This window comes from Pelophylax lessonae (assembly GCF_965119305.1).
Source record: "Pelophylax lessonae genome assembly, chromosome: 8".
NCBI lineage: Eukaryota > Metazoa > Chordata > Amphibia > Anura > Ranidae > Pelophylax > Pelophylax lessonae.
Genome location: NC_138775.1, coordinates 123685361 through 123710518, shown reverse-complemented (window position 1 = coordinate 123710518; position 25158 = coordinate 123685361). Strand labels below are relative to the sequence as shown.

The window sequence follows — 25158 nt, the reverse complement described above, 5'->3', positions numbered from 1 at the left end:
TTGGCCTGTGAGTTTGATACTGTGTGTACCAGACTTAACTCAGCAGAGGAGGCAATATTGTTGCAGGACACAAATACATTTATGAAAGTATACTCAAGTATACAAGTAGGTGGCAGCCTCTATAGGCCGCAAAAATGAGCTCACATGGGTTGAACTGACAGCAAAGAACGTAGTATATGATTGCTAGAAGTACAATAGGCGTTCACAGTATACACAAGTAGGTGGCGGCCTCTATAGGCCACAACAATGAGCTCACATGGGTTGAACTGACAGCAAAGAACGTAGTATATGATTGCTACAGGTACAGTAGGTGTTCACAGTATACACAAGTTGGTGACGGGCTGTTTAGGCCGGAAACATGAGCTCACATGGGTTGAACTGACAGCAAAGAACATAGTATATGTTGGCTAGAGGTACAGTAGGCGTTCACAGTATACACAAGTAGGTGGCGGCCTCTATAGGCCGCAAAAATGAGCTCACATGGGTTGAACTGACAGCAAAGAACGTAGTATATGATGGCTAGAGGTACAGTAGGCGTTCACAGTATACACAAGTTGGTGGCGGGCTGTTTAGGCCGGAGAAATGAGCTCACATGGGTTGAACTGACAGCAAAGGACATAGTATATGTTGGCTAGAGGTACAGTAGGTGTTCACAGTATACACAAGTAGGTGGCGGCCTCTATAGGCCGCAAAAATTAGCTCACATGGGTTGAACTGACAGCAAAGAACGTAGTATATGATTGCTAGAAGTACAGTAGGCGTTCACAGTATACACAAGTAGGTGGCGGCCTCTATAGGCCGCAAAAATGAGCTCCCATGGGTTGAACTGACAGCAAAGAACGTATTATATGATGGCTAGAGGTACAGTAGGCGTTCACAGTATACACAAGTTGGTGGCGGGCTGTTTAGGCCGCAAAAATGAGCTCACATGGGTTGAACTGACAGCAAAGAACGAAGTATATGATTGCTAGAGGTACAGTAGGCGTTCACAGTATACACAACAGTGTTAATTTTGGCAGCAAATTTAAATTTAGTTTTAGTCTTAGGACTAAAATGGCATTTTCGTTTTAGTCCCATTTTAGTCTTCTGCAAGTGTTTTAGTTTTAGTCGTATTTATTCAACTAAAACTCCAGTACATTTAAGTCGACTAAAACGTCCTACATTTTAGTCGACTAAAACTCATTTTAGTCATCTATAATCGAATGGGTGTAGTTCAATTGTAATTTGTAATGCATTATTTAAGCATTTCTCTACAATTTCCAAACTCATTATATACTACTGCTGGTCCTGGAGTGAAAAATCGAATATGTTATTATTTATGGTGGTATTAAGCTTGGAGCATGCACCAGTGTTAATTTTGGCAGCAAATTTCGATTTAGTTTTAGTTATAGTCTTTTGACTAAAATGCCATTTTAGTTTTAGTCGTATTTTAGTCATCTCAATTGTTTTAGTTTCAGTTGTATTTTAGTAGACTAAAATTGTGTTAATTTAGTCGACGAAAACGTTTTAGTCCGTTTTAGTCGACAAAATTAACACTGATACACAAGTTGGTGGCGGGCTGTTTAGCCCGCAAAAATGAGCTCACATGGGTTGAACTGACAGCAAAGAACGTAGTATATGATTGCTAGAGGTACAGTAGGCGTTCAAAGTATACACAAGTTGGTGGCGGGCTGTTTAGGCAGCAAACATGAGCTCACATGGGTTGAACTGACAGCAAAGAACGTAGTATATGATGGCTAGAGGTACAGTAGGCGTTCACAGTATACACAAGTAGGTGGCGGCCTCTATAGACCGCAAAAATGAGCTCACATGGGTTGAACTGACAGCGAAGAACATAGTATATGATTGCTAGAAGTACAGTAGGCGTTCACAGTATACACAAGTAGGTGGCGGCCTCTATAGGCCGCAAAAATGAGCTCACATGGGTTGAACTGACAGCAAAGAACATAGTATATGATTGCTAGAAGTACAGTAGGCATTCACAGTATACACCAGTAGGTGGCGGCCTCTATAGGCTGCAAAAATGAGCTCACATGGGTTGAACTGACAGCAAAGAACGTAGTTTATGATGGCTAGAGGTACAGTAGGCGTTCACAGTATACACAAGTTGGTGGCGGGCTGTTTAGGCCGCAAACATGAGCTCACATGGGTTGAACTGACAGTAAAGAACGTAGTATATGATGGCTAAAGGTACAGTAGGCGTTCACAGTACACAGAACAGTAAGTATCGGCCTGTATAGGCTGCAAAAATTAGCCATTCAATGGACATGAAATGCCTTTTATGCCACTGTATTTAGCGAAGCCAAGGACCAGGAATTGTTGTGGGTGGATGGCGGTCTTTCGGATATTTGTGGCCTGGCATGAGGAATTTCGATGAAACCTGGTCTACTGGTCACATGTGTTGAATTCCTCAGAGATCCATTCATTTTTATAAATGTGAGGTAATACTAGTCTACACTGTCATGAGCTAGGCAAGTGCGCTTATCGGTCACGATCCCCCCTGCTGCGCTGAACGTCCTTTCGGACAGGACACTGGGAGGGGGCAAGCCAACAGTTCCATTGCAAATTGTTCAAGCTCTGGCCAGAGGTCAAGCCTGCCCACCCAGTAGTCCAGGAGTTCATTTCCAGAAAAACGTGATGACGGCATCATGGAAGGTGGAGTGTTGGACAACTGTGAGGAGACAGGAGAAGGAGAAGAGGCTGGACGGTGAGAGCATGGAGTGTGGCTTTGTGGGTTCTGACAGTTTTGCTTCCACTTGGCTTGGTGATGGGATTTCAGGTGCCTTCTTAAAGCGGTTGTCCCTAGGTGTGTTGGGCTTACCACGACTTATGCGTTGACTGCAAAGGCTGCAGATGGCAACACTGGTGTCAGCAACGGACACATTAATAAAAGCCCACACTGCGGAGCCATGTGCCGGCGTCCTGGGAGCACCAGATGTGACTGTACATGGTTGATGGCTCGCTCCTGATACATTTGCAGCCTGCTTTCTACCTCTTCTGCAATGCAAGTTCTGCCTGCCTCTACTCCCTATCTGCCGGTCCATCAGTCCGCCAGTTCTACAAATAATTGGCCAGTAACTGTTGTCACTGTGTGTAGCAGAGTTAACACAGCAAAAGAGGCCAAATGTTTGCAGGACTAAAAAACACTCTTAGAAATGTATATTTATATTTATAGTTAAATAACACCCCACTTCAATATGTAGCATTGGGGGGGGGAGCATTGGTGTAGCACACCAGTTCAAAAAATTGGCCAGTGAATTAGGCGCTGTGTGTACCAGACTTCACTCAGCAAACTCAGCAATATTGTTGCATGACACAAATACACTTGAAAAAAGCTTACTCAGAGAACATCCCACTTTAATATGTGGCATTGGGGGGGAGCATTGGTGTAGCACACCAGTTCAAAAAATTGGCCAGTGAGTTAGGCGCTGTGTGTACCAGATTTCACTCAGCAGAATAGGCAATATTGTTGCATGACACAAATACACTTGAAAAATTTTACTCAGATAACACTCCACTTCAATATGTGGCATTGGGGGGGGGGGGGGGGACACAGGTTTATTACACCAGTTCTACAAATAATTGGCCAGTAACTGTTGTCACTGTGTGTAGCACTGTTTACATAGCGAGAGGCCAAATTTTTGCAGGACTAAAATACACTCTTAGAAAATTATACTGATAAATAACACCCCACTTCAATATGTGGCACTGGGGGGGCCCACAGGTTTATTACACCAGTTCTACAAATAATTGGTCAGTAACTGTTGTCACTGTGTTTAGCACTGTTTACATAGCGAGAGGCCAATTTTTTGCAGGACTAAAATACACTCTTAGAAAATTATACTGTTAAATAACACACCACTTCAATATGTGGCATTGGTGTAGCACACCAGTTAAAAAAAATGGCCAGTGAGTTTGGCACTGTGTACCAGACTTCACTCAGCAAACTAGGCAATATTGTGACAAGACACAAATACACGTGAAAAAGTTTACTCAGAGAACACCCCACTTCAATATGTGGCATTGGGGGGGGGGGGGGGAGCATTGGTGTAGCACACCAGTTCAAAAAATTGGCCAGTGAATTTGGCGCTGTGTGTACCAGACTTCACTCAGCAAAATAGGCAATATTGTTGCATGACACAAATAAACTTGAAAAAGTTTACTCAGATAACACCCCAATTCAATATGTGGCAATGGGGGGGGGGGCACAGGTTTATTACACCAGTTCTACAAATTATTGGCCAGTAACTGTTGTCACTGTGTGTAGCACTGTTTACACAGCAAGAGGCCACTTTTTTGCAGGACTAAAATACACTCTTAGAAAATTATACTATTAAATAACACCCCACTTCAATATATGGCATTGGTAGGGCCCACGGGTTTATTACACCAGTTCTACAAATAATTGGCCAGTAACTGTTGTCGCTGTGTGTAGCACTGTTTACACAGCGAGAGGCCAAATTTTTGCAGGACTAAAATACACTCTTAGAAAATTATACTGTTAAATAACACCCCACTTCAATATGTGGCATTGGTGTAGCACACCAGTTAAAAAAATTGGCCAGTGAGTTTGGCGCTGTGTACTAGACTTCACTCAGCAAACTAGGCAATATTGTTGCATGACACAATACACTTGAAAAAGTTTACTCAGATAACACCCCACTTCAATATGTGGCATTGGGGGGGGGGAGCATTGGTGTAGCACACCAGTTCAAAAAATTGGCCAGTGAATTTGGCGCTGTGTGTACCAGACTTCACTCAGCAAAATAGGCAATATTGTTGCATGACACAAATACACTTGAAAAAGTTTACTCAGATAACACCCCAATTCAATATGTGGCAATGGGGGGGGGGGGGGGGGGGCACAGGTTTATTACACCAGTTCTACAAATAATTGGCCAGTAACTGTTGTCACTGTGTGTACCACTGTTTACACAGCAGGAGGCCACTTTTTTGCAGGACTAAAATACACTCTTAGAAAATTATACTGTTAAATAACACCCCACTTCAATATATGGCATTGGTAGGGCCCACGGGTTTATTACACCAGTTCTACAAATAATTGGCCAGTAACTGTTGTCACTGTGTGTAGCACTGTTTACACAGCGAGAGGCCAAATTTTTGCAGGACTAAAATACACTCATAGAAAATGATACTGTTAAATAACACCCCACTTCAATATGTGGCATTTGTGTAGCACACCAGTTAAAAAAATTGGCCAGTGAGTTTGGAGCTGTGTACCAGACTTCACTCAGCAAACTAGGCAATATTGTTGCATGACACAAATACACTTGAAAAAGTTTACTCAGATAACACCCCACTTCAATATGTGGCATTGGGGGGGGGGGGGGGACAAATGGTCTATCACACCAGTTATAATACATTATAAGTGCTTTTGTCACTGTGTGTAGTGTGTCTGCAGAAACGCTCAGTCTCACCACCACACCTGTCACAATACTGCACAGTGCACAATAATAGTACTAATCCACTATAATATGCTTTCTACAAAGTATATTATACTGTGGATTACCCCCCCCCCCCTTTTTAGTGCACTGCACAGCAATAGCAAAAAATTTGCAGCCCTTTACATTACTTTTGTGGACATTAACAGAGCAATTCCTGGGTGACTGCAGCTGATCTCTAACTGCCCCTAGAGCAACCATAGGATACCTGCCCCTATAGTAAAGAGACTGTAATAGACCCTAAAATGACATTGGAGCATTTTAAATGACTTTTGTGGACATTGACAAAGCGATTTCTGTGTGACTGCAGCCGATCTCTAACTGCCCCTACAGCAACCACAGGATACCTCTCCCTAAGCTCAAAATATACTAGACCTATACCGAAATACCAGCCCTGAAAAGGACTTTTGTGGACATTGACAGAGCGATTTGTGACTGCAGCCAATCTCCAACTGCCCCTAAAGCAACCACTGGATACCTGTCCCTAACCTCAAAAGAGACTGTAAAAGGCCTATACCGAAATACCAGCCCTGAAAAGGACTTTTGTGGATCTTCACAGCACTATATGTGTCTAGCAAACGCTCCCTAATGAGCACAGCAGACCTCTCCCTACACTGGCAGAAAGCGGAATGTGAAATGGCCGCCAGATCGGGTCTATTTATAAGGTAGGGGGACTGTCCATGTGCTGGAATGTTTCAATTGGCTGTCCCGCTCCACCTGACAGCTGTGTCATGGGTCAAAGTTCTCCCCAATGTAAACAAATATGGCCACCGCGAACGACGACATGTGTCCGAAAATTTGGCGCATAGCGAACAAGCAAAATTCGCCGTGAACCGACCGCCGGGCGAACCGCAAGGCCATCTCTAACCTTCAATGCTTTTGTACCTGCTCTCAAGATGACTGGGTGTCTCTTCTCCCATGTGCAGAATTTGCCTATAATAATCTCTTGCATGCTGCCACCGGTCAGACCCTGTTCTAGGCAAATTATGGGTTCTATCCCTCCTTTTTACCTAATACCATACCTGAAGTGTCAGTTCCTGCAGTCCAGGATAGAATAAGCTTTATTCAAGCCAATTATCAGTCACTCCAGGACGCTATGCAAAAGGCTTAAGATGATTATAAGAAATACCATGACATGAAAAAAAAAAAATCCTGTTTTTAAAATTGGGAACAAGGTATGGCTTTTGTCAGTGAACCTTAAGCTCTCGTGTCCTTCCCGAAAGCTTGGGCAAAAGTTTATCTGTCATTTTGAGATCAAGAGGGTGATAAACTCGGAAGCCTTTGAACTGGCACTACCCAACTCCTACAAGATCCACCCGGTGTTCCATGTTTCTCTGCTAAAACCAGGAGAGAGGAGTTGCCCCCATGCCCAGTCTCTGTGGAAGGTAAGACAAAGTTTGAAGTGGAGACCGTTATGGATTGCCGGAAGAGAGGTAGTCAAATACAGTACCTCATCAAGTAAAAGGGTCACCCCTCTGAGGATAATTTATGGGAGCCCTCGAGAAACATGCATGCCCCTAGGCTGGTGCAAGAGTTTCACAATAGATTCCTAGAAAGACTGGTTCCGGCCCCATTGGGGGGGCACGGTCAGGAAAATGGTTGTGGAAGAACTGCCAATACTAGCATCTGGCGCACTCCAATGCACGTGCATAGAAGAACGGCAAATTGGCGAACGCGTGTACACAATGGCGCCAATCAGCAAACGTGCTTACAATGTGATAGATGTGGCCACTTGCTGGCCTATATAAGACTGCTACCGATTCTACCAAATTGCTGGATTTTCGTTAGCCTTCCCATGTTCCTGAACCTCTGTACACTTTCTTTGGATTTCCTGTTCCTGACCTGTTTGATCTCTTCTCCTGGTGTTTGATGTTGACCCTCTGGCTTGCTCTACCAAACTTGGTCCTAATTGATCACCTGTGTATGACCCCGGCTTGCTTTACGGACTTCGCTATTACTTACCTGCCTGCCTTCCTGTGTATGACCCTAACTCACATTACAGACTTTGCCAAGTACATCTGGAGTTCCTGAGAGGCATCTGTCTTGCTGTGTATCCTGTCATCTGTCAGGGCTCCAGTGGTAGAAGAGGGTCTCTAGGACCCAGCATCAGTCAGGACACCAATGGCAGGAGAAGGGCTCTAGGACCCAGCATATCAGCCAGCACATCACATGGGCCTTTATAAGGAAGTGTGCCAGTGATTGAAGTTGCTGATTGATCTTCAGCTTGTACCGTGTTCCTGTGATCCTTGTTCCTGAAAGTTCTCTGTTACCAACCCGGCCTGTCCTTACTATTCTGCTTGTCTCCTGACCCGAACTCGGCTTGTCTTTGGATATTATCTCCTGTTACCTGTGTCTGATCTCGGCTTCCCTATCTGACCTTGCCTGCTCTGGTATCCTCCCGGCTCTGAACTCTGGCTTGAACTGACTTCCCATTGCAAACACAGACCTGCCACCTCTCACAGACGCCACCTGGCTGCAGCCACTACTTTGCACATCAGAAACCTTTCTGAGTTCTTCTGCAATCAACATCACAGGCGACCTGTGCTACTTTGAACCTGACTCCTCCTGTTCTCACTTTCAGGGGAGTCTGGAAATTAGCTGCAAGGGAAGCCCTCTCTCCATTCGCCTCCACACCAGGTACGGGATAGTATCAATCAGCCATATGTCTGAGGCCAAGAGAGGTGCTGCGGCGATGGAATCTCTCTGTCAGTAGATGACCACACTTACACAAGCCATCAAGGATTTACAAGGAGGAAACTTCCAGCTTGAAGAACGCATGTGCGCTCTTACTACTACAGCGACTTCCACAGAACCTAACCCGGCTATGAGCCCCAACCCTTTAGCGGCTCCTTCCAGTCCTCCGGTCACCGCTCCAGCTGCCATTTTGCTTCCTCCCCCAGAACCCAGAGTTCCCACTCCTGAGCGCTTTTCAGGGGATAGACGAAAGTTCAGGGCCTTCAGAAACGCATGTGAACTTTATTTTGCTCTGCAACCAAAGACTTTCGCACTTGAGACTGTCAGAGTAGGGTTCATTATTTCTCTATTGTCTGACGAACCACAATCCTGGGCTCATAACCTATTGGAGCAAAAGAATACAGCACAGAACTCTGTTTCCACATTTTTTGAGGCCATGGCTGTCCTTTACGATGACCCACAGAGAACTGCCACCGCTGAGTCTGCCCTTCATACCCTTGTACAGGGCCAGCGACCTGTGGAAGACTACATTGTGGAGTTCCGTAAGTGGTCAGCTGATACCGGATGGAATGCCACTGCTTTAAAGTACCAGTTCCATTTAGGCTAAGATGAGACCCTTAAGGATGAATTGGCCCGGATCGAGGCTCCTACCTCTCTTGAGAATCTCATTCAAGTCTCCATCCAGTTGGACAGACGGCTACGGGAGCGACGCTCCGAACGTACCCAGAGCTTCTGGCCCACTTGGATGCTACCAAGGGTCCCAGGTTCTACCATTCCTGCCCCAGTTCCTCAACCTTCTAGTTCATCTGATGCTGAACCCATGCAGATTGGTCTACTCCGACCCACTCTGACTCCTGAAGAAAAGGAGCGCAGACGACAGAACAATCTCTGTCTGTATTGCGTATCCACCGGCCATTTCCTGCGCAATTGTCCCATCCAACCAAGTAAGCCCCGTCAACCATCCCCTTCTTATCTCCAGTTGATGATCGATAGTTGGACAACTGGAGCCGAACAGCATCCTATAGCTTCAGAAGTTTTGTCTGAGGAAGAAACACCCAATTGGGAAAAAACAAAAAAAGAAACACCCAGGCTCCCAAGTAGTCCAGCTTTGTGGACTTAGACCATGCCAATTTCTCAATTGTCCACCTGAACTTCTGCAGAGTTGGCACCGTAACATCCAAGTCGGCGAGGAAGACTCTGCACGCAGAAGCAGATCATACAGGTAACCAAGTACCACAATCCCCTTCTGCCGTAACAAGGCCAACACTGGGGCTAAAACCTTTGTGAACACCAGAGGAGACCAAATGGTAATGCCCCAAATTGCAAGTGCTCTTCTGGATCAACTAACCCCTGGATCAACTAATCTGCCAGGTCCACAGGCTCAGAAGGGTGTTGACTGCCCTCCAGATCCTGGTGCAAAATCTTAGCCCATTCTGTTAAAGTCTGGGATAACAAGGTGATAGCAAACACCGGTCTCAAAATTGAACCAGCCACGGTGAAGAGGTACCGGACCAGAGCCCAAGCTTGTTTGTCCACGGGGTCCTTAAAGGACGGAGCATCCTCCACTGGCAAAAGTGTGGTCTTTTTTAGCCTGGAAACCTGAGAATCCACCGACGGTTCTTCAGAAGAGACTCTTCAAAGGGATATCTCCTAGAAAAACACTTAGGTATTCCAACCATGCATTTTGGGGAACCCCACTGACTAGGGACAATCTTGTCAAAATAGGCAGAAAAGGAAAAAACCTTAGTCACCTTGGAAGATTTGTGGGTGCCAAACTGAACTGGTGTCGCCGACTCAGCTGCAGCTGAGTCTTCCAATTTTGAAAGTTTCCCGCACTGACATAAGCAGAGTCTCCACCAGTGTTATTTCTTGCGTGGCTGCAGAGGAGGAGGAGGACTCAACCTCACTCAGCACGCGTGGACGCAGACCCATTGGGCGGACTCTCGTCCGTGGAGGCCAAATCCACCTATGAGTGAAGTAGAGCAGTGGTCCTCAACCCTGGCCTACAGGGCCCACTAACAGGCCAGATTTTCAAGATAACTGAAATACATCCCAGGTGATATAATTTGCTGCTCAGTGATTGCAGTACTCTAGTCTGCATCTCCCCAAGGTAATACCTAAAATCTAGCCTGTTAGTGGGCCCTGTAGGCCAGGGTTGAGGACCACTGAAGTAGAGGATACAGGTGAAGGTGGGGGGCACTTCTTGCTAGGCCTCCTTTGCAGGGCCATATCTACTTTGGCTACCAGTGACTGCAGGGCTGCCGTCATGGCCACCAGGGCAGACTGAGACCCAGAGGATCCTGCAGCTTTCAGGAGTGGATCGGGTGGTGAAACGCGTTCCATAGGCTCCATGACCATAAAGGGTTAATCGGGACTGCGCTGCTCAGAAAATTTGTATTTTTTGGGGGGAAAAATGTGAGGCCCTTCCCCCCGTGCGCCACAAGAATATCAGTGCACCCGCGGCGCTGTATATAGCAGAGGAAGGATAGAGTACCCCCAGAGACACACCACCCGAGCTGGAGAGCGTCAAAACTGACACACACTGCTAGAAGAGGAAGAGGAAATGCTGACCTGACACTAGAGGCCCCCGCAGCCTCAGCACTGCATCAAACTACAGGAAAATGGCTGCTATTAAAACTCTATGAGGAAACCAAAATCATGGCCACTGGACTACACAAACATAGCCGCCGAAGCCGGGAATACAGAATCCACGGAAAAACGGCGGCACAGGTCCCTGGACCCCAGGGAAGAACAGAGACCCCAGGAGGGGACCCCCCAGGGACCCCTGCAGCACTCGAGGCACAGACACCCCCACCAGGGGGCTGGTAGCCTCATCACCCCCTACTTCTCAGGCCAAGCACCATACAAGCCCCCCCAACCAAAAACACCCATGCCCCCCGAGGGGGCCAGGAGGCAGATGAGGGCACCTACACAGGGAAACCCTGCTAAGGAGAAGAGGGAAAGTATGAGGGGGAGGAAGAACACAGGAGAGGCCTGCCCTCCCCAGGGCCCGCGACCACCCCAACAATTCCGTAGGAAAGTAGGGGGGACACTACCCACCATACCATGATCACCAGGCAGGTGCTACTCCCAGCAGTCCACCGCACCATCTTGTAATGGGGCTGCTGCGGCCTGAGCTACATGACTGCTGTCGTGACCAGGGCTAAGTGACCTCGCGAGGTGTTTAACTCGCTGGCCAACTCCCGTCCAGTGGGGCTATGTCACAGCCAACCTAGCGCGGAGCGAATAGTTGGGTCACTCTCACAGGCCAGACTGGGAATACCATTAGGATCTAAAATATCCAATGCGTCGCCCAGTCCGGCTGTTGATTGTAGTTCACACAGGAACAGTTGATTGTAGTTCAAGCAGGAACAAAAATAATAAGTAAAAATAAAAAATTCCATTTAAATAAGAAAAAATGCCAGGACTGCATATCCCAGCAGAGAGCTAGGTCCTTACTCCTGACTAGGCAGAAAAAATTTAAGTCCTACAGCAGGAAGTGATGGTATACTCTCTGGGACTGCCCCAGGGGCGTAACCAAAAAGGATTCCGCCTAGTCCTACTCCTAAAGAGAGACAGCATAAAGCCAATTGTCTGAAGACTTGAAGCTGTGTCCGTCAGTGAACGAAAGTGAAAAAAGATATTCAGGTGAGTGTGAAGCAATACACTGAGCATAACAGTATAGGACTGCTTTCACACTGATGTGCTGTGATTTACCTACACCGTGGGTGCAGTGCAGTGCACCTGCACCTCTCCTGCCCTTAGCTATAGACTAAGGGCAGGAGAGGTGCAGGTGCAGGTGCACTGATCTATTTTATCCTCTGGTGAACTTTTTGAAATCGCACCAAAACTCCTAAAGGCACTAGGTCGGTGCGCCCTCTTTATTGTTTGTGGCTAGGGAAATCACTCTGCTTCAGAAATGCCACTCCTTGACTGGTTTCCCCAACATCATGCAACAGGGCATACTTATTGGGATGTGCCAGCTCAGGACTGGTATCCCCAATGCTTCTCCCTCTACCCGCCTATCCGTTTCCCAACTTCTCTTCTCTTGTGCCTGCTAAACCAAAAGAAAAATGGATCGCACTCAGGAGTAAATGAAATTAGAAGTATCCTTTATTCCTCATGAAGGATCAATACAGACAGTGCATCACCAGGACATCTCTTCTCTTGTGCCTGCACCTCTGTATCGCCACCCGCCTCTGTGGTGGCCTCTGCCAGCACCTGACAGACATGGTCCAAACTTGCTTTCAGGTTGGTGATGCTTCGCAGTGTTGCCAGCGGCTTCCCTAGATTCAGGACCTGGGCTTCCAAGGAAGCAACCTGCTCACATTTTGTGCAGCAATATTCACCCTCGAAAGGAACACATACATGTGCACCAAGTTGCATTACTGTTAGCTCAATTCTCGTCAGGAGGCAATCACGATGATATTACAGCCCTTCAGTTGCTAACCTCCCCCAATAGATGATGAGTTCACCCTCCAACCAGCTGGGAGTTATGACGACACACAGCACTCAAACTTAGTGCAGTCACAACTGTTTATTTCAAGTTTCGTGCTCCCATTTAAAGGATATTTCGGCAGCAGAAACTGCTTGAAACAATCGTAAGTCAATTGAACAGTACAACATCACTCATAGAAACAGTTACATGAAAAGGATTTTGTGTCCTATACATCTGTGTCAATATGGGGTGTCTTGTTATAGTATCGGTCCGTCTGTGTTCAGCTTGTCATGTGTTAATGTAAGCAATTGTCAATTGTTTAGGTGGTGTCCGTAATTTCCATGCGCAGACTTAACTTTGTCAAGTGTCCCAATGAATGAATGAACAGGTGTTTACATGTCGTCTAAATGCAAAACATAGCTGGCTAGTCTGGCTTGTTAAATCTATAATTGCAGGGGCCACATTTCATCGTAGAATGAGCCCTAACAAAATGTAATATGAAAGATAATTCTTGTAAGGCACGTTGATACACTCTTTCAACCCAACCTTTGACCCCCAACCTTATACATAAGGGTGGGGTCACCTAGAGTCTGTGAATAGCACTATGTGCCCCCCCGGGTATGTTGGCTGTGTTCTTGCTGTAAGTGTACATGTCCTACACATAGATATGATATTAGGGATGCATTGAGCACAACAGCACAACATAATGATACCCACAATCACCCCCACTAAGGTCATTAGTATCCGTTGGAAAAATGCAGTTCCAGGCAACCACCCAAAAAACCAGTCCCACCAATTGCTACTGATATCTTCCTTAATTTCCTTTGCTAATTCACTTAATGTTTTGATATGACTTTGTATGGATTTTGAATGGTCACTCAAATTGAAACAACACATACCCTCGAAAGAATCACATCCCATGTTATGCTTCAGCAACAGATAATCAATGGTCAGCCTATTTTGTAATATTGCCTGTCTAGTGCCCTGGAGATCCATTAATAATTCAGCCAGAGCACTAGATGTGTGGTTGAGCCCTTTTGCAAGAGCACAGGCGACCTTACTCAGTTGTCTGTGATTTTCTGTAGCAAGGCCTGGGACTCCAACTAGGGATATGGCCAAAGAAATATATTCCGCTTCAGAGAGCAAATGTACTGCTGAGTCACAGTTGCTTGGGAGAGTGTACCCCAAAGATCTAGGGGACCGTGAGTGGGCAATTGATTGTTTTGGGGGTAGAATTACTGAGAGCCGTGAAAGAGTGCATGGACCCCCTGTTTTATTTCCTGGGATATATGTCCAACTATGAGTCCCACATGATAGTAGCCATCCCTTAGGGAGCTGGACATTCTTAACATAGCTGGGTTGCATTATTGTATGAATGCATGTCATATTATTGGCAACTGACTTGCACAGACGAGATTCTAAACAGGTGACGTTATATTCTAGGGTGTATGTAGGCTGGCGACTTGGTTGTGTGCACATAGGGATATAGCTTCTATTGCAGGTCATGTTGTAACATACCTCAGCGGAGGTTACATATCCTGTATCTACCTCTACCATTGTCTCTGTGAGTGAATATGAGGATCTGTCACTACGATAAGCATATAGATTTGGATGAGTGTATACATCAGTGTCTTCTATACTTGAGTCAGCCCACACCCCACTATAATAGACTTTTAAAACATTAACTGGGGTAGGAACAGCTAGCAGGCAGGTAGAGAACAAATCATTAGAATTGTAGTGATCAGAAAGGCAAAAGTCAGAAGAGTTCAGTATGTTGGCAGCAATAAACATCCATATGTTGTCCTTTGTGTCCAATAAGCTTGATTTTAACTGTAAAGTGGAGACATGAATGTCTCGTGTCTCTCTCCTTTCCTGAGGTGAGGAAGGGCAAAATGAGGAGAGGTTCTCCGGGTGGTGAGCACATGTTGCCAGTAACCAGACAGTGGCTACTAGTGTTGAGCTTGCTGTAAACAGTACCACTGCTGCAAAAATGGGAAGTTTTACAGGAGTAGGGGTGTCCGTTGGCATTGTACCAATGCGTCTGTCTGGATCCAACTGGAATTCGTCTGGTGTGTGTCACAATCTCCGGTCCGTCGTCGTGGGGTCCAGGGGTGGGGCTTCCGTCTGTCGCGATGCGTGGATCCAAGCCGGGGAGTCGTCTGTCAGTACCGCTGTTCTGGTCACTGCTTGAACCGTTGCAGGAGGTCCGTAGGGTCAGTCTAGCGACGTCAGCTTATGGAGGGGCCTTCACCAGGATTCTGTCACCAGGCTTGAATGGGTGGGTTGGTGCACCTGTTGGCAAAGGAAACGAGAGCGAGAGATCACCATAATCACTGTTTAATTTTTCAATTACCACATATTCCTCTTGCAAAATCTCTAGATATGAGAATAAATGGACTCATGGGGTTGAGACGGGTCTGAAGTCATTCTGACTTTAGCAAGAATAGCAGGTAAGTACAGAGACAAAAAATACAAGTTTTACAAGAATGGCAGGAGTATTTTGCGCCACTGGGCTTCTGGCCTATAGACAGGCAGCAAAAATAAATGCTAGTGAAACTACTCGCAGCACTGAGGTTTAGGGCCTACAGGAAGGCAGGTAACAGGAAGGATACTTAATGGCACTGTTTTGGGAGAACACAGCATGTCTTCGCATGCAACAATGGTGAGGACCCTTGGAGGGGTTGAACTGCCTTGTATTCCTCCAAAGGTGGAGATGGGTTAAATTGCAGTCCTCTGACTCACCCAAGCAGGAAGCTACCTAGAACTGAGTATCCCTTGCATGGCTAAGATGCTGTGATCACTGAACAACAGGGAGTGAAATTCAAGCTGTCTTGTGTACATGGACACATAGAGACACACAAAACAGCTAGAAGTCAGTACTCATGCAAACATAAATTTATAAGAGATTGCACAATTGCTTGGTGACACCTGAACAGGAAATTGAAACCCAAATAGCCTTGGAGACACAAAATCTGACTTCAAGGACCATTCATATGCAAAACCTGGGCAGTGAGTCACTTTCAGGATGAAAAGAGATCAACTAATTGAATTCACCGCAGGAGGTTACCTTTAAAATTTTTTATCAAAGTAGTAACGCTGGCATAAATTCATTTTAATTCTTAGCATACTATCAACAAGCCAACCACTTCCATCCTATTTTTTTTTTTGAATGACAGCTTTCTCTTCTACTATTTAACAATACAGATTTCACATACTGCACATCTGATAACGTGCTGTGACATATAAATGACAATCAGCTCACTAGTTTCCAGAGTTACATATGGTATATGTACACAAATCTGTAAAATTTCATTTGTATTCAAGATTATTATATAAGAGTAGTACTACAGTATCTGCCTGAGCACATTATCCCATACCAATAATCTTGTCAAGAGAAAAGGTAGTAAAAGCATAAGTGCATAAATTCAACAATTAGTGTTTAGCACCAGAATACAAAAGTATGTACCAATATACCAAAGGAAAACTCTAAAAAAAGACCAGAGATGCTTAATTATCTAAAGCATAGCACCTCATTTATGCCAGAGCTCATATATGTCAAATTTAGAACACATCAAATATCTGACACCCAATAAATAGAAACTTTCTAACACCCATAAAAACAGTCTAATCAATCAGAAAAAAAAACAATTTGGAAACAATACTCCCATGGGTTGTTGTTGAAGGCTGTGCTTGGTCGTTCTGAAAATCTCAAATTTCACTTATCTGAGGAATAAGCATCAGAAAGGTTTAGTAACAAAACATTTTACTTTTCCTCCTAAAAATAAACCAACGGTTAGAGGAATTGAGCATACAGTAAGCATATCAAACATTTTCCTTCCTAACAGTGCACTTTTCTAATACCAAAAATTGTTGACGTCAAATTAATTATTACCACGTGGATTTCTATATTTTTTTGTTATTATTATGGTATACCATAAACTTAAAGAAAAAAATTATTATTGTTCACCATGGTTGAAAAAAAAAAACGAGCAGCTCAAAACATTAGTAATTTCTCATTTGAATATAAGAACCCATACGTCACCCATTCTTTAGCAATTCGGAACATTCCTTAAAACTTGTTTTCTCTACAAGGCAAAACTGATCGTTAATTTGTATGACAATACAACTCTTTACAATCCCTTTGCAGTTACCTGTGTCACAGACCGAAAGAGGTGGGGGGGGGGAGGGGGGTTTGTTTGCTAAAAAGGCACTTAGAAAATATTTTTTTTTTTAAAAAGCCAGTGATAAAGAAAGAAAAGTTGGTGACACAAAACCTTAATGATGAAAGTTCAAAATTGCTTACGATTTTTAAGGATAGAAATACAATTTTAGTCCTTAAGGTCACACTTTACACACCAAATATATATTTCCTTGCTTCTAAAAGCTGCCATGACAAGTGTAGTACGGATTTGTTACCTTTACCGTGGCAAAATCACATCACTTTAAAACATAAACACAAAACAAATTATTATGCAACCAACATTCATTCAATGTTATGAAATGCTTTGCTGATACAGCACCTATAGGGACAGTGTTAAAACGAACACAACATAACGATTCATGGATCTAAGGTTGCCCATACACGATACAATTTTCATACAATCTTCCTAAACGTACATTTCATCATTTTCTCGGAATTCTCCTTACCTTGAAAATTTCCCATTATCTTAAGCTTAGAATACAAAGTGAGATCAGCTGAGTTTGAAGGTTTATATATCTATGGGTAGTGACGTCAGTGTTTATACTTTATTGGAAAAACCTAGTTTCCCAACTTATGTGGTTTCCTGCGTCTAAATAATCAGATTTATACATATCCAACTCATGGTCTGCTGATTAACTATCCTTGGTGGGCAAGACTATACCTTCAAGCTCAGCTTAATATCACATACAATCTCCACATACATCTATACAATGGCATGCAATCTTATATAACGACTAAATACACTTAAGTGTCTATACACATCTATATACAAGGTTTTGGAGGGGGAATTCACCATCACACACAGTACTGCTTTGTAACCGGGTTCCAGACCCCATTTTATCTTTGGCGCTCCAAGCGCTGGAGTATCAAACCCCATCTTTGGGAATTTCAGATTCCTGGGAGTTGCTAAAATTAGCGGTTAACTGGGTACCGTTTATCTGCTCTGACAGTATAGGGTAGTAATAATAATAATAGAAAATATAATCACTTACCCCATACTGTGTTTTTGGCAGATCTCACTTTCTGACACCAAAACTGTTAGCTCAATTCTCGTCAGGAGGCAATCACGATGATATTACAGCCCTTCAGTTGCTAACCTCCCCCAATAGATGATGAGTTCACCCTCCAACCAGCTGGGAGTTATGACGACACACAGCACTCAAACTTAGTGCAGTCACAACTGTTTATTTCAAGTTTCGTGCTCCCATTTAAAGGATATTTCGGCAGCAGAAACTGCTTGAAACAATCGTAAGTCAATTGAACAGTACAACATCACTCATAGAAACAGTTACATGAAAAGGATTTTGTGTCCTATACATCTGTGTCAATATGGGGTGTCTTGTTATAGTATCGGTCCGTCTGTGTTCAGCTTGTTATGTGTTAATGTAAGCAATTGTCAAGTGTTTAGGTGGTGTCCGTAATTTCCATGCGCAGACTTAACTTTGTCAAGTGTCCCAATGAATGAATGAACAGGTGTTTACATGTCGTCTAAATGCAAAACATAGCTGGCTAGTCTGGCTTGTTAAATCTATAATTGCAGGGGCCACATTTCATTGTAGAATGAGCCCTAACAAAATGTAATATGAAAGATAATTCTTGTAAGGCACGTTGATACACTCTTTCAATTACCATACCCGTTGGACATCGTACCCACTATTTTATTTATTATTTATTTAAGGTTCTTATATAGCGCTGTCAATTTACGCAGCGCTTTACATATACATTGCACATTCACATCAGTCCCTGCCCTCAAGGAGCTTACAATCTAAGGTCCCTAACTCACATTCATACATACATAATTAAATGGGGATAATCCTACATAGTTGGTAAGGTTGAATAAAGATCATATTAAATAAAGATCATATTAAAAAGTGGTGCAGCGCTCCCAAATGCTAAGGTGCTAGTATCCCTTTAAATCTGTTTGCATTGCAATTTTTAAAATCAGTATATCGTATAAAACCATATATAACAAACAAAACAAAATAAACAATGCATCAGTCCATAAAGAGTCCTTTGGTATGAATTTGCTTGCATATGCTAAATCTTTCATAAAAAAAACAGGATTATGTTCACATATCCAAATGACTGTTTCCTTAATTAGTGTTCACCACTACGTGCTCCAATCATCCACATACATTAGTGACAATCCCCTCATCTGATGTGTCATCCGGTGAGTACCCTAGGGTTAGTACCAGGTGAGATAGAGGTAGTGTAGGTAACGAATAGCAGGTCGTTAAACTAATTATCCCCATAGAATAGAGGGTAATAACCTCAGACAGGATTGGGGATACCACTCAGTGCACTGCTTGCTCCATATATGCGTCCCTTGATGAACCAATCGAGGGCGAATACTGCTGTGCAAGATGTGAGCGACCTGTTTTTCTGGAAGCTCAGATCCTGGATCTAGAGAACAAGGTAGCAACACTGCGTAGCATCAACAACCTGCAAAGGAGCTTGGACATTACCCAGCAGGTGCTGGCAGGGGGGAGCATAGAGGAGGGAGGAGAAGTGGAGACGAGATACAGGCACCAGAGGTAGGCAGTTGGGTGACAGAAGGAGGGGAAGAGGGAAGAGCGCTAGGGAGGCCAGTCCTGAGATGGTACACCACAACAAATATGCCAAGTTGCATGATGATGTGGATATCAGCTCAGCGGTGGCAGTGCTGGAGCAGGCGCCCTCCCCCAGCTGCCAGGGGAGCGGCGGCTCTAGGAAGGAGGGGTGCCGAGACTTAGGAAAGGTTAGACAGATTGTGGTAGTGGGGGAATCAATTATCAAGAGGACAAAGAGGGCAATTGGTCAAAACGATCGTGGTAGTCGAACAGTATGATGTTTTTTTTTTTTTCATTTTTCAATACAATAATACATAGAATATATATTCAAACAAAACAAAAATACAATACACATCCCCTTTTCTCCAGCTAGTAAATTACACATAGGTAAATGAAAAAATATCAGGGATTTTCACACGTGCTCCAATACATCAATTGTGCAATGTTATCATAAATAGTGTTACCCCTAAAACACGCAAAAAAAAAAAAAAAAAAATCCACACGTGTTCCAAAACTTCAATTGTGTAGTAATAGATTAAGTGATGTTACAAAAAAAAAAAACACCAGTGATCAGATGCAACTAATATGCAATATACTCATTAAGTGAGGGAAAAAAAAAAAAAAACCCCATGGGTGATCAGATGTATCAATTATGCAAAATACTCGTTAAGAGATAAATAAAGAGAAAAAAAAAAAATAAAGAAAAAAAATACCACACGTGTTCTAAAACTTCAATTGTGTAGTAATAGCTTTTAAGTGATGTTGCACAAAAGAGAAGAGAAAAAAATATATATATAACCCCTATGAGCACCTCACACATGTAGCTTTCCATCCTATTATATATTGCAACTAGGGTTGAGCGAACACGGACTGTATTATTCGTGTTCGTACCGAATAATTGGATTTTTGTTACCCGAACACGGACCCGAAAACTTTACTGTATATTCGGGTAAAAATCCGTGTTCGGTCGTTTTATTCCGGGTTTTGCATGCTTTGGCGCGCTTTTCATGGCGGGCTTTCAACAGCCAATCAACAAGCGTTTAACTGGTGTGCCTAAGCCATCCCAGCCATGCCTACAAATGTATCAGTAGCTGTGATTGGCCGTCTGAAGCATGTGACCAAGTCTTTATAAGTTCGAGGCAGCGCCGCTGCGGCGTCATTCTGCTGTTTAGTCCAGGGAGAGAGCACACATCAACGTGCTGGCTGCTGATTAGGGACAGACAGGAAAAAAAAAACATTTGTGTCCGGATAGAATTGAGGGACAGGTCGGAGTGTGTTAGGCAGGGCGAGTTGTAGGCATTTTAGGGAGAGAGTCTGCTGATTTTTAGGGTCAGTGTGTTCTACAAACTACAATCGATATTGCTGTGTGGGGTGGGGTTTGCAGTGACCGATCTACGATCTTAGCAATCCTTTTAGGGACAGAGTCTGCTGATTTTTAGGGTCAGACAGTGTGTTCTACAAACTACAATCAATATTGCTGTGTGGGGTGGGGTTTGCAGTGACCGATCTACGATCTTAGCAATCCTTTTAGGGACAGAGTCTGCTGATTTTTAGGGTCAGTGTGTTCTACAAACTACAATCGATATTGCTGTGTGGGGTGGGATAGGAGATAGGCAGGTGTCAGTGGTCCACATCCATTTTGCTGTGTGTGGGCTGCAGTGAACACAATCTTTTTGGGCTGCAGTAAACACAATCTTTTTGGGGTGCAGTGAACACAATCTTTTTGGGGTACAGTGAACACAATCTTTTTGGGGTGCTGGCTGCTGATTAGGGACAGACAGGAAAAAAAAAACATTTGTGTCCGGATAGAATTGAGGGACAGGTCGGAGTGTGTTAGGCAGGGCGAGTTGTAGGCATTTTAGGGAGAGAGTCTGCTGATTTTTAGGGTCAGTGTGTTCTACAAACTACAATCGATATTGCTGTGTGGGGTGGGGTTTGCAGTGACCGATCTACGATCTTATCAATCCTTTTAGGGACAGAGTCTGCTGATTTTTAGGGTCAGACAGTGCTTTCTACAAACTACAATCGATATTGCTGTGTAGGGGGGGGGGGGGGGGTTTGCAGTCACCAATCTACGATCTTATCAATCCTTTTAGGGACAGAGTCTGCTGATTTTTAGGGTCAGACAGTGTGTTCTACAAACTACAATCGATATTGCTGTGTGGTGTGGGATAGGAGATAGGCAGGTGTCAGTGGTCCACATCCATTTTGCTGTGTGTGGGCTGCAGTGAACACAATCTTTTTGGGGTGCAGTGAACACAATCTTTTTGGGGTGCAGTGAACACAATCTTTTTTGCCCACTGAGGAGGAGGGAGAAAAGTATTTTTCTATCAGGCACTGTGTGCAGCATTTTTCCTTCAGCTGTGCTGTGCTGAGTGACTGATCATACACTGCTGTGTTCAGTTCACATGTGCTAATATTGAGTGGTTTCAGAAATCATACACTTTTTTTCTATTCCACTATTCAATATACAGCCTTGGGTTAAAAAAATTAAATTGTGGCCTGCAGCAGAGCTGAATGATATTTGGGGTTTTTGGGGTTCATCTCATACTTCTGAAGATTTGAGGGTGCTGCCTGTTCCATACTCCTCCTACTCCTCATTCAGCCTTTTAGGGGTACAAACAATAGTAATTGGGGCCTAGTGTGGTTTTGTACGTGTGAGATACATACACTTTTTTTGATCATATTTCCTATTCCGCTATTCAATAAAAACCTTTGGGGATCAATTAAATTGCGGGATAGTTTGTGTTGGTACGTGTGAGATCCACCTTTCCAAGTTTTTGGGGTTCATCTCATACTTCTGAAGATTTGAGGGTGCTGCCTGTTCCATACTCCTCCTACTCCTCATTCAGCCTTTTAGGGGTACAAACAATAGTAATTGGGGCCTAGTGTGGTTTTGTACGTGTGAGATACATACACTTTTTTTGATCATATTTCCTATTCCGCTATTCAATAAAAACCTTTGGGGATCAATTAAATTGCGGGATAGTCTGTGTTGGTACGTGTGAGATCCACCTTTCCAAGTTTTTGGGGTTCATCTCATACTTCTGAAGATGTGAGGGTGCTGCCTGTTCCATACTCCTCCTACTCCTCATTCAGCCTTTTAGGGGTACAAACAATAGTAATTGGGGCCTAGTGTGGTTTTGTACGTGTGAGATACATACACTTTTTTTGATCATATTTCCTATTCCGCTATTCAATAAAAACCTTTGGGGATCAATTAAATTGCGGGATAGTTTGTGTTGGTACGTGTGAGATCCACCTTTCCAAGTTTTTGGGGTTCATCTCATACTTCTGAAGATTTGAGGGTGCTGCCTGTTTCATACTCCTCCTACTCCTCATTCAGCCTTTTAGGGGTACAAACAATAGTAATTGGGGCCTAGTGTGGTTTTGTACGTGTGAGATACATACACTTTTTTTGATCATATTTCCTATTCCGCTATTCAATAAAAACCTTTGGGGATCAATTAAATTGCGGGATAGTCTGTGTTGGTACGTGTGAGATCCACCTTTCCAAGTTTTTGGGGTTCATCTCATACTTCTGAAGATTTGAGGGTGCTGCCTGTTCCATACTCCTCCTACTCCTCATTCAGCCTTTTAGGGGTACAAACAATAGTAATTGGGGCCTAGTGTGGTTTTGTACGTGAGAGATACATACACTTTTTTTGATCATATTTCCTATTCCGCTATTCAATAAAAACCTTTGGGGATCAATTAAATTGTGGGATAGTTTGTGTTGGTACGTGTGAGATCCACCTTTCCAAGTTTTTGGGGTTCATCTCATACTTCTGAAAATTTGAGGGTGCTGCCTGTTCCATACTCCTCCTACTCCTCATCCTGCCTTTAGGGGTACAAACAATAGTAATTGGGGCCTAGTGTGCTTCTGTACGTGTGAGATACATACACTTTTTTTGATCATATTTTCTATTCCACTATTTAATCAAAACCTTTGGGTATAAACAATTAAATTGCGGGATAGTCTGTGTTGGTACGTGTGAGATACACCTTTCCAATTTTTGGGGCGCATCTCATACTGCCGAGGATTTGAGGGTGCTTCAGTCTGCCTCCTGCCTGTTCCGAACTCCTCCTACTCCTCATCCTGCCTTTAGGGTACACAAAAATTGTAATCAGGGCCTAGATTGTGTTTGTACGTGTGAGATACACCGTTTTGTAAAATTTGTCCTATTCCGCTATTCAATATACACCCTGTTTGAGTGTAAAAAATTAAATTGCAGGATAGTCTGTACTGGTACATGTGAGATACACCTTTTTAAATTTGTTTGGCGCATCTCCTTCTACCGCCGAGGATTGCAGGGTGCTTCAGTTTGGCTCCTGTTCCCAACTCCTCCTACTCCTCTTCCTCATCCTGCCTTTAGGGTACAAAAAATTGTAATCGGGGCCTAGTTGGTGTTTGTACGTGTGAGATACACCGTTTTGTAAAATTTGTCCTATTCCGCTATTCAATATACACCCTGTTTGAGTGTAAAAAATTAAATTGCGGGATAGTCTGTATCGGTACATGTGAGATACACCTTTTTAAATTTGTTTGGCGCATCTCCTTCTACTGCCGTGGATTGCAGGGCGCTTCAGTTTGCCTCCTGTTCCCAACTCCTCCTACTCCTCTTCCTCATCCTGCCTTTAGGGTACAAAAAATTGTAATCGGGGCCTAGTCTGTGTTTGTACGTGTGAGATACACCGTATTATAACATTTTTCCTATTCCGCTATTCAATATACACCCTTTTGGAGTGTAAGAAAATTAAATTACGGCATAGTCTGTATCGGTACGTGTGAGATACACCTTTTAAATTTGTTTGGCGCATCTCCTTCCACCGCAAAGGATTGCAGGGCGCTTCAGTTTGCCTCCTGTTCCCAACTCCTCCTACTCCTCTTCCTCATCCTCCCTTTAGAGTACAAAAAATTTTAATCGGGGCTTAGTCTGTGTTTGTACGTGTGAGATACACCGTTTTTTTATCCTTTTTCCTATTCCGCTATTCAATATACACCCTTTTGGGGTAAAAAACATTAAATTGCGGCATAGTTTGCATATTTGACTTTCAGATACACCCGTGCGATACTGTTGTTGTTTTGTTCCGCTATTCAATAAACACCTTTCTAGGGCAAGATCATAAATTACAGAAATATCAGGAGACCGTCAAATAGGGGCCGTGGTGCTGCTGGTAGAGCTCCTGTTGCAAGGAGAGGACGTGGTCGATCTGTGCCAGCTACATGCACAAGTGAAACACCTTCCTGGACTGACAAAGGCCTTTACAGGATAGGCCACTTTTTGGACTGCTCGGGTCCTCTAACACTCTCTCATTATACCACTAAGCTACAGATGCCACCTGGGGAGAGATTCCGTCTCACCCAAATCACGCATTTTCTCAACTCGCTTAGGGCTGGATCCTCTGAGCCCCTGCGGGTAACCCCGTATGAACAATGGTGTGCCCAATTTTCTGATGTTAGGGGAGGAATCTCTCTCATTTATGCACTACTGAATGACGCCCAAACCAAACCTACTTACATGCTCAAATGGGAGCAAGACCTCCACCTGGACTGGGACCTCTCGGACTGGCACGCCAATGTTGGACGCTCTTTTCGGGGAGTACACAACATTGGTCTCATGGAAGCTAATCTCAAGGTTCTCATGAGATGGTACTTGGTGCCCGCTAGACTGGCCGCTATGTTTCCCTCCACCTCCCCGACTTGTTTCCGAGGATGCAATCTGACTGGCACTCTTCTTCACACTTTTTGGGAATGCCCCAAGCTTAGGACGTTCTGGCAACGTATTTTTAAAATAGTCCGACAGATCACCG

The 25158-nt window shown here is 44.0% G+C and overlaps 1 protein-coding gene across 1 annotated transcript; it reads right to left on the bottom strand.

Moving 5' to 3' along the window:
- Positions 1-13173: 13173 nt before the first annotated feature.
- Positions 13174-18440, bottom strand: LOC309562174 (uncharacterized protein; the record flags this gene model as incomplete). The annotated part of the gene is made up of 2 exons (XM_082266296.1): positions 13174-14558; positions 18425-18440. 2 exons carry the CDS (start codon positions 18438-18440, stop codon positions 13174-13176), a joined length of 1401 nt encoding a protein of 466 aa, XP_082122422.1.
- Between the last annotated feature and the right edge of the window lie 6718 nt (positions 18441-25158).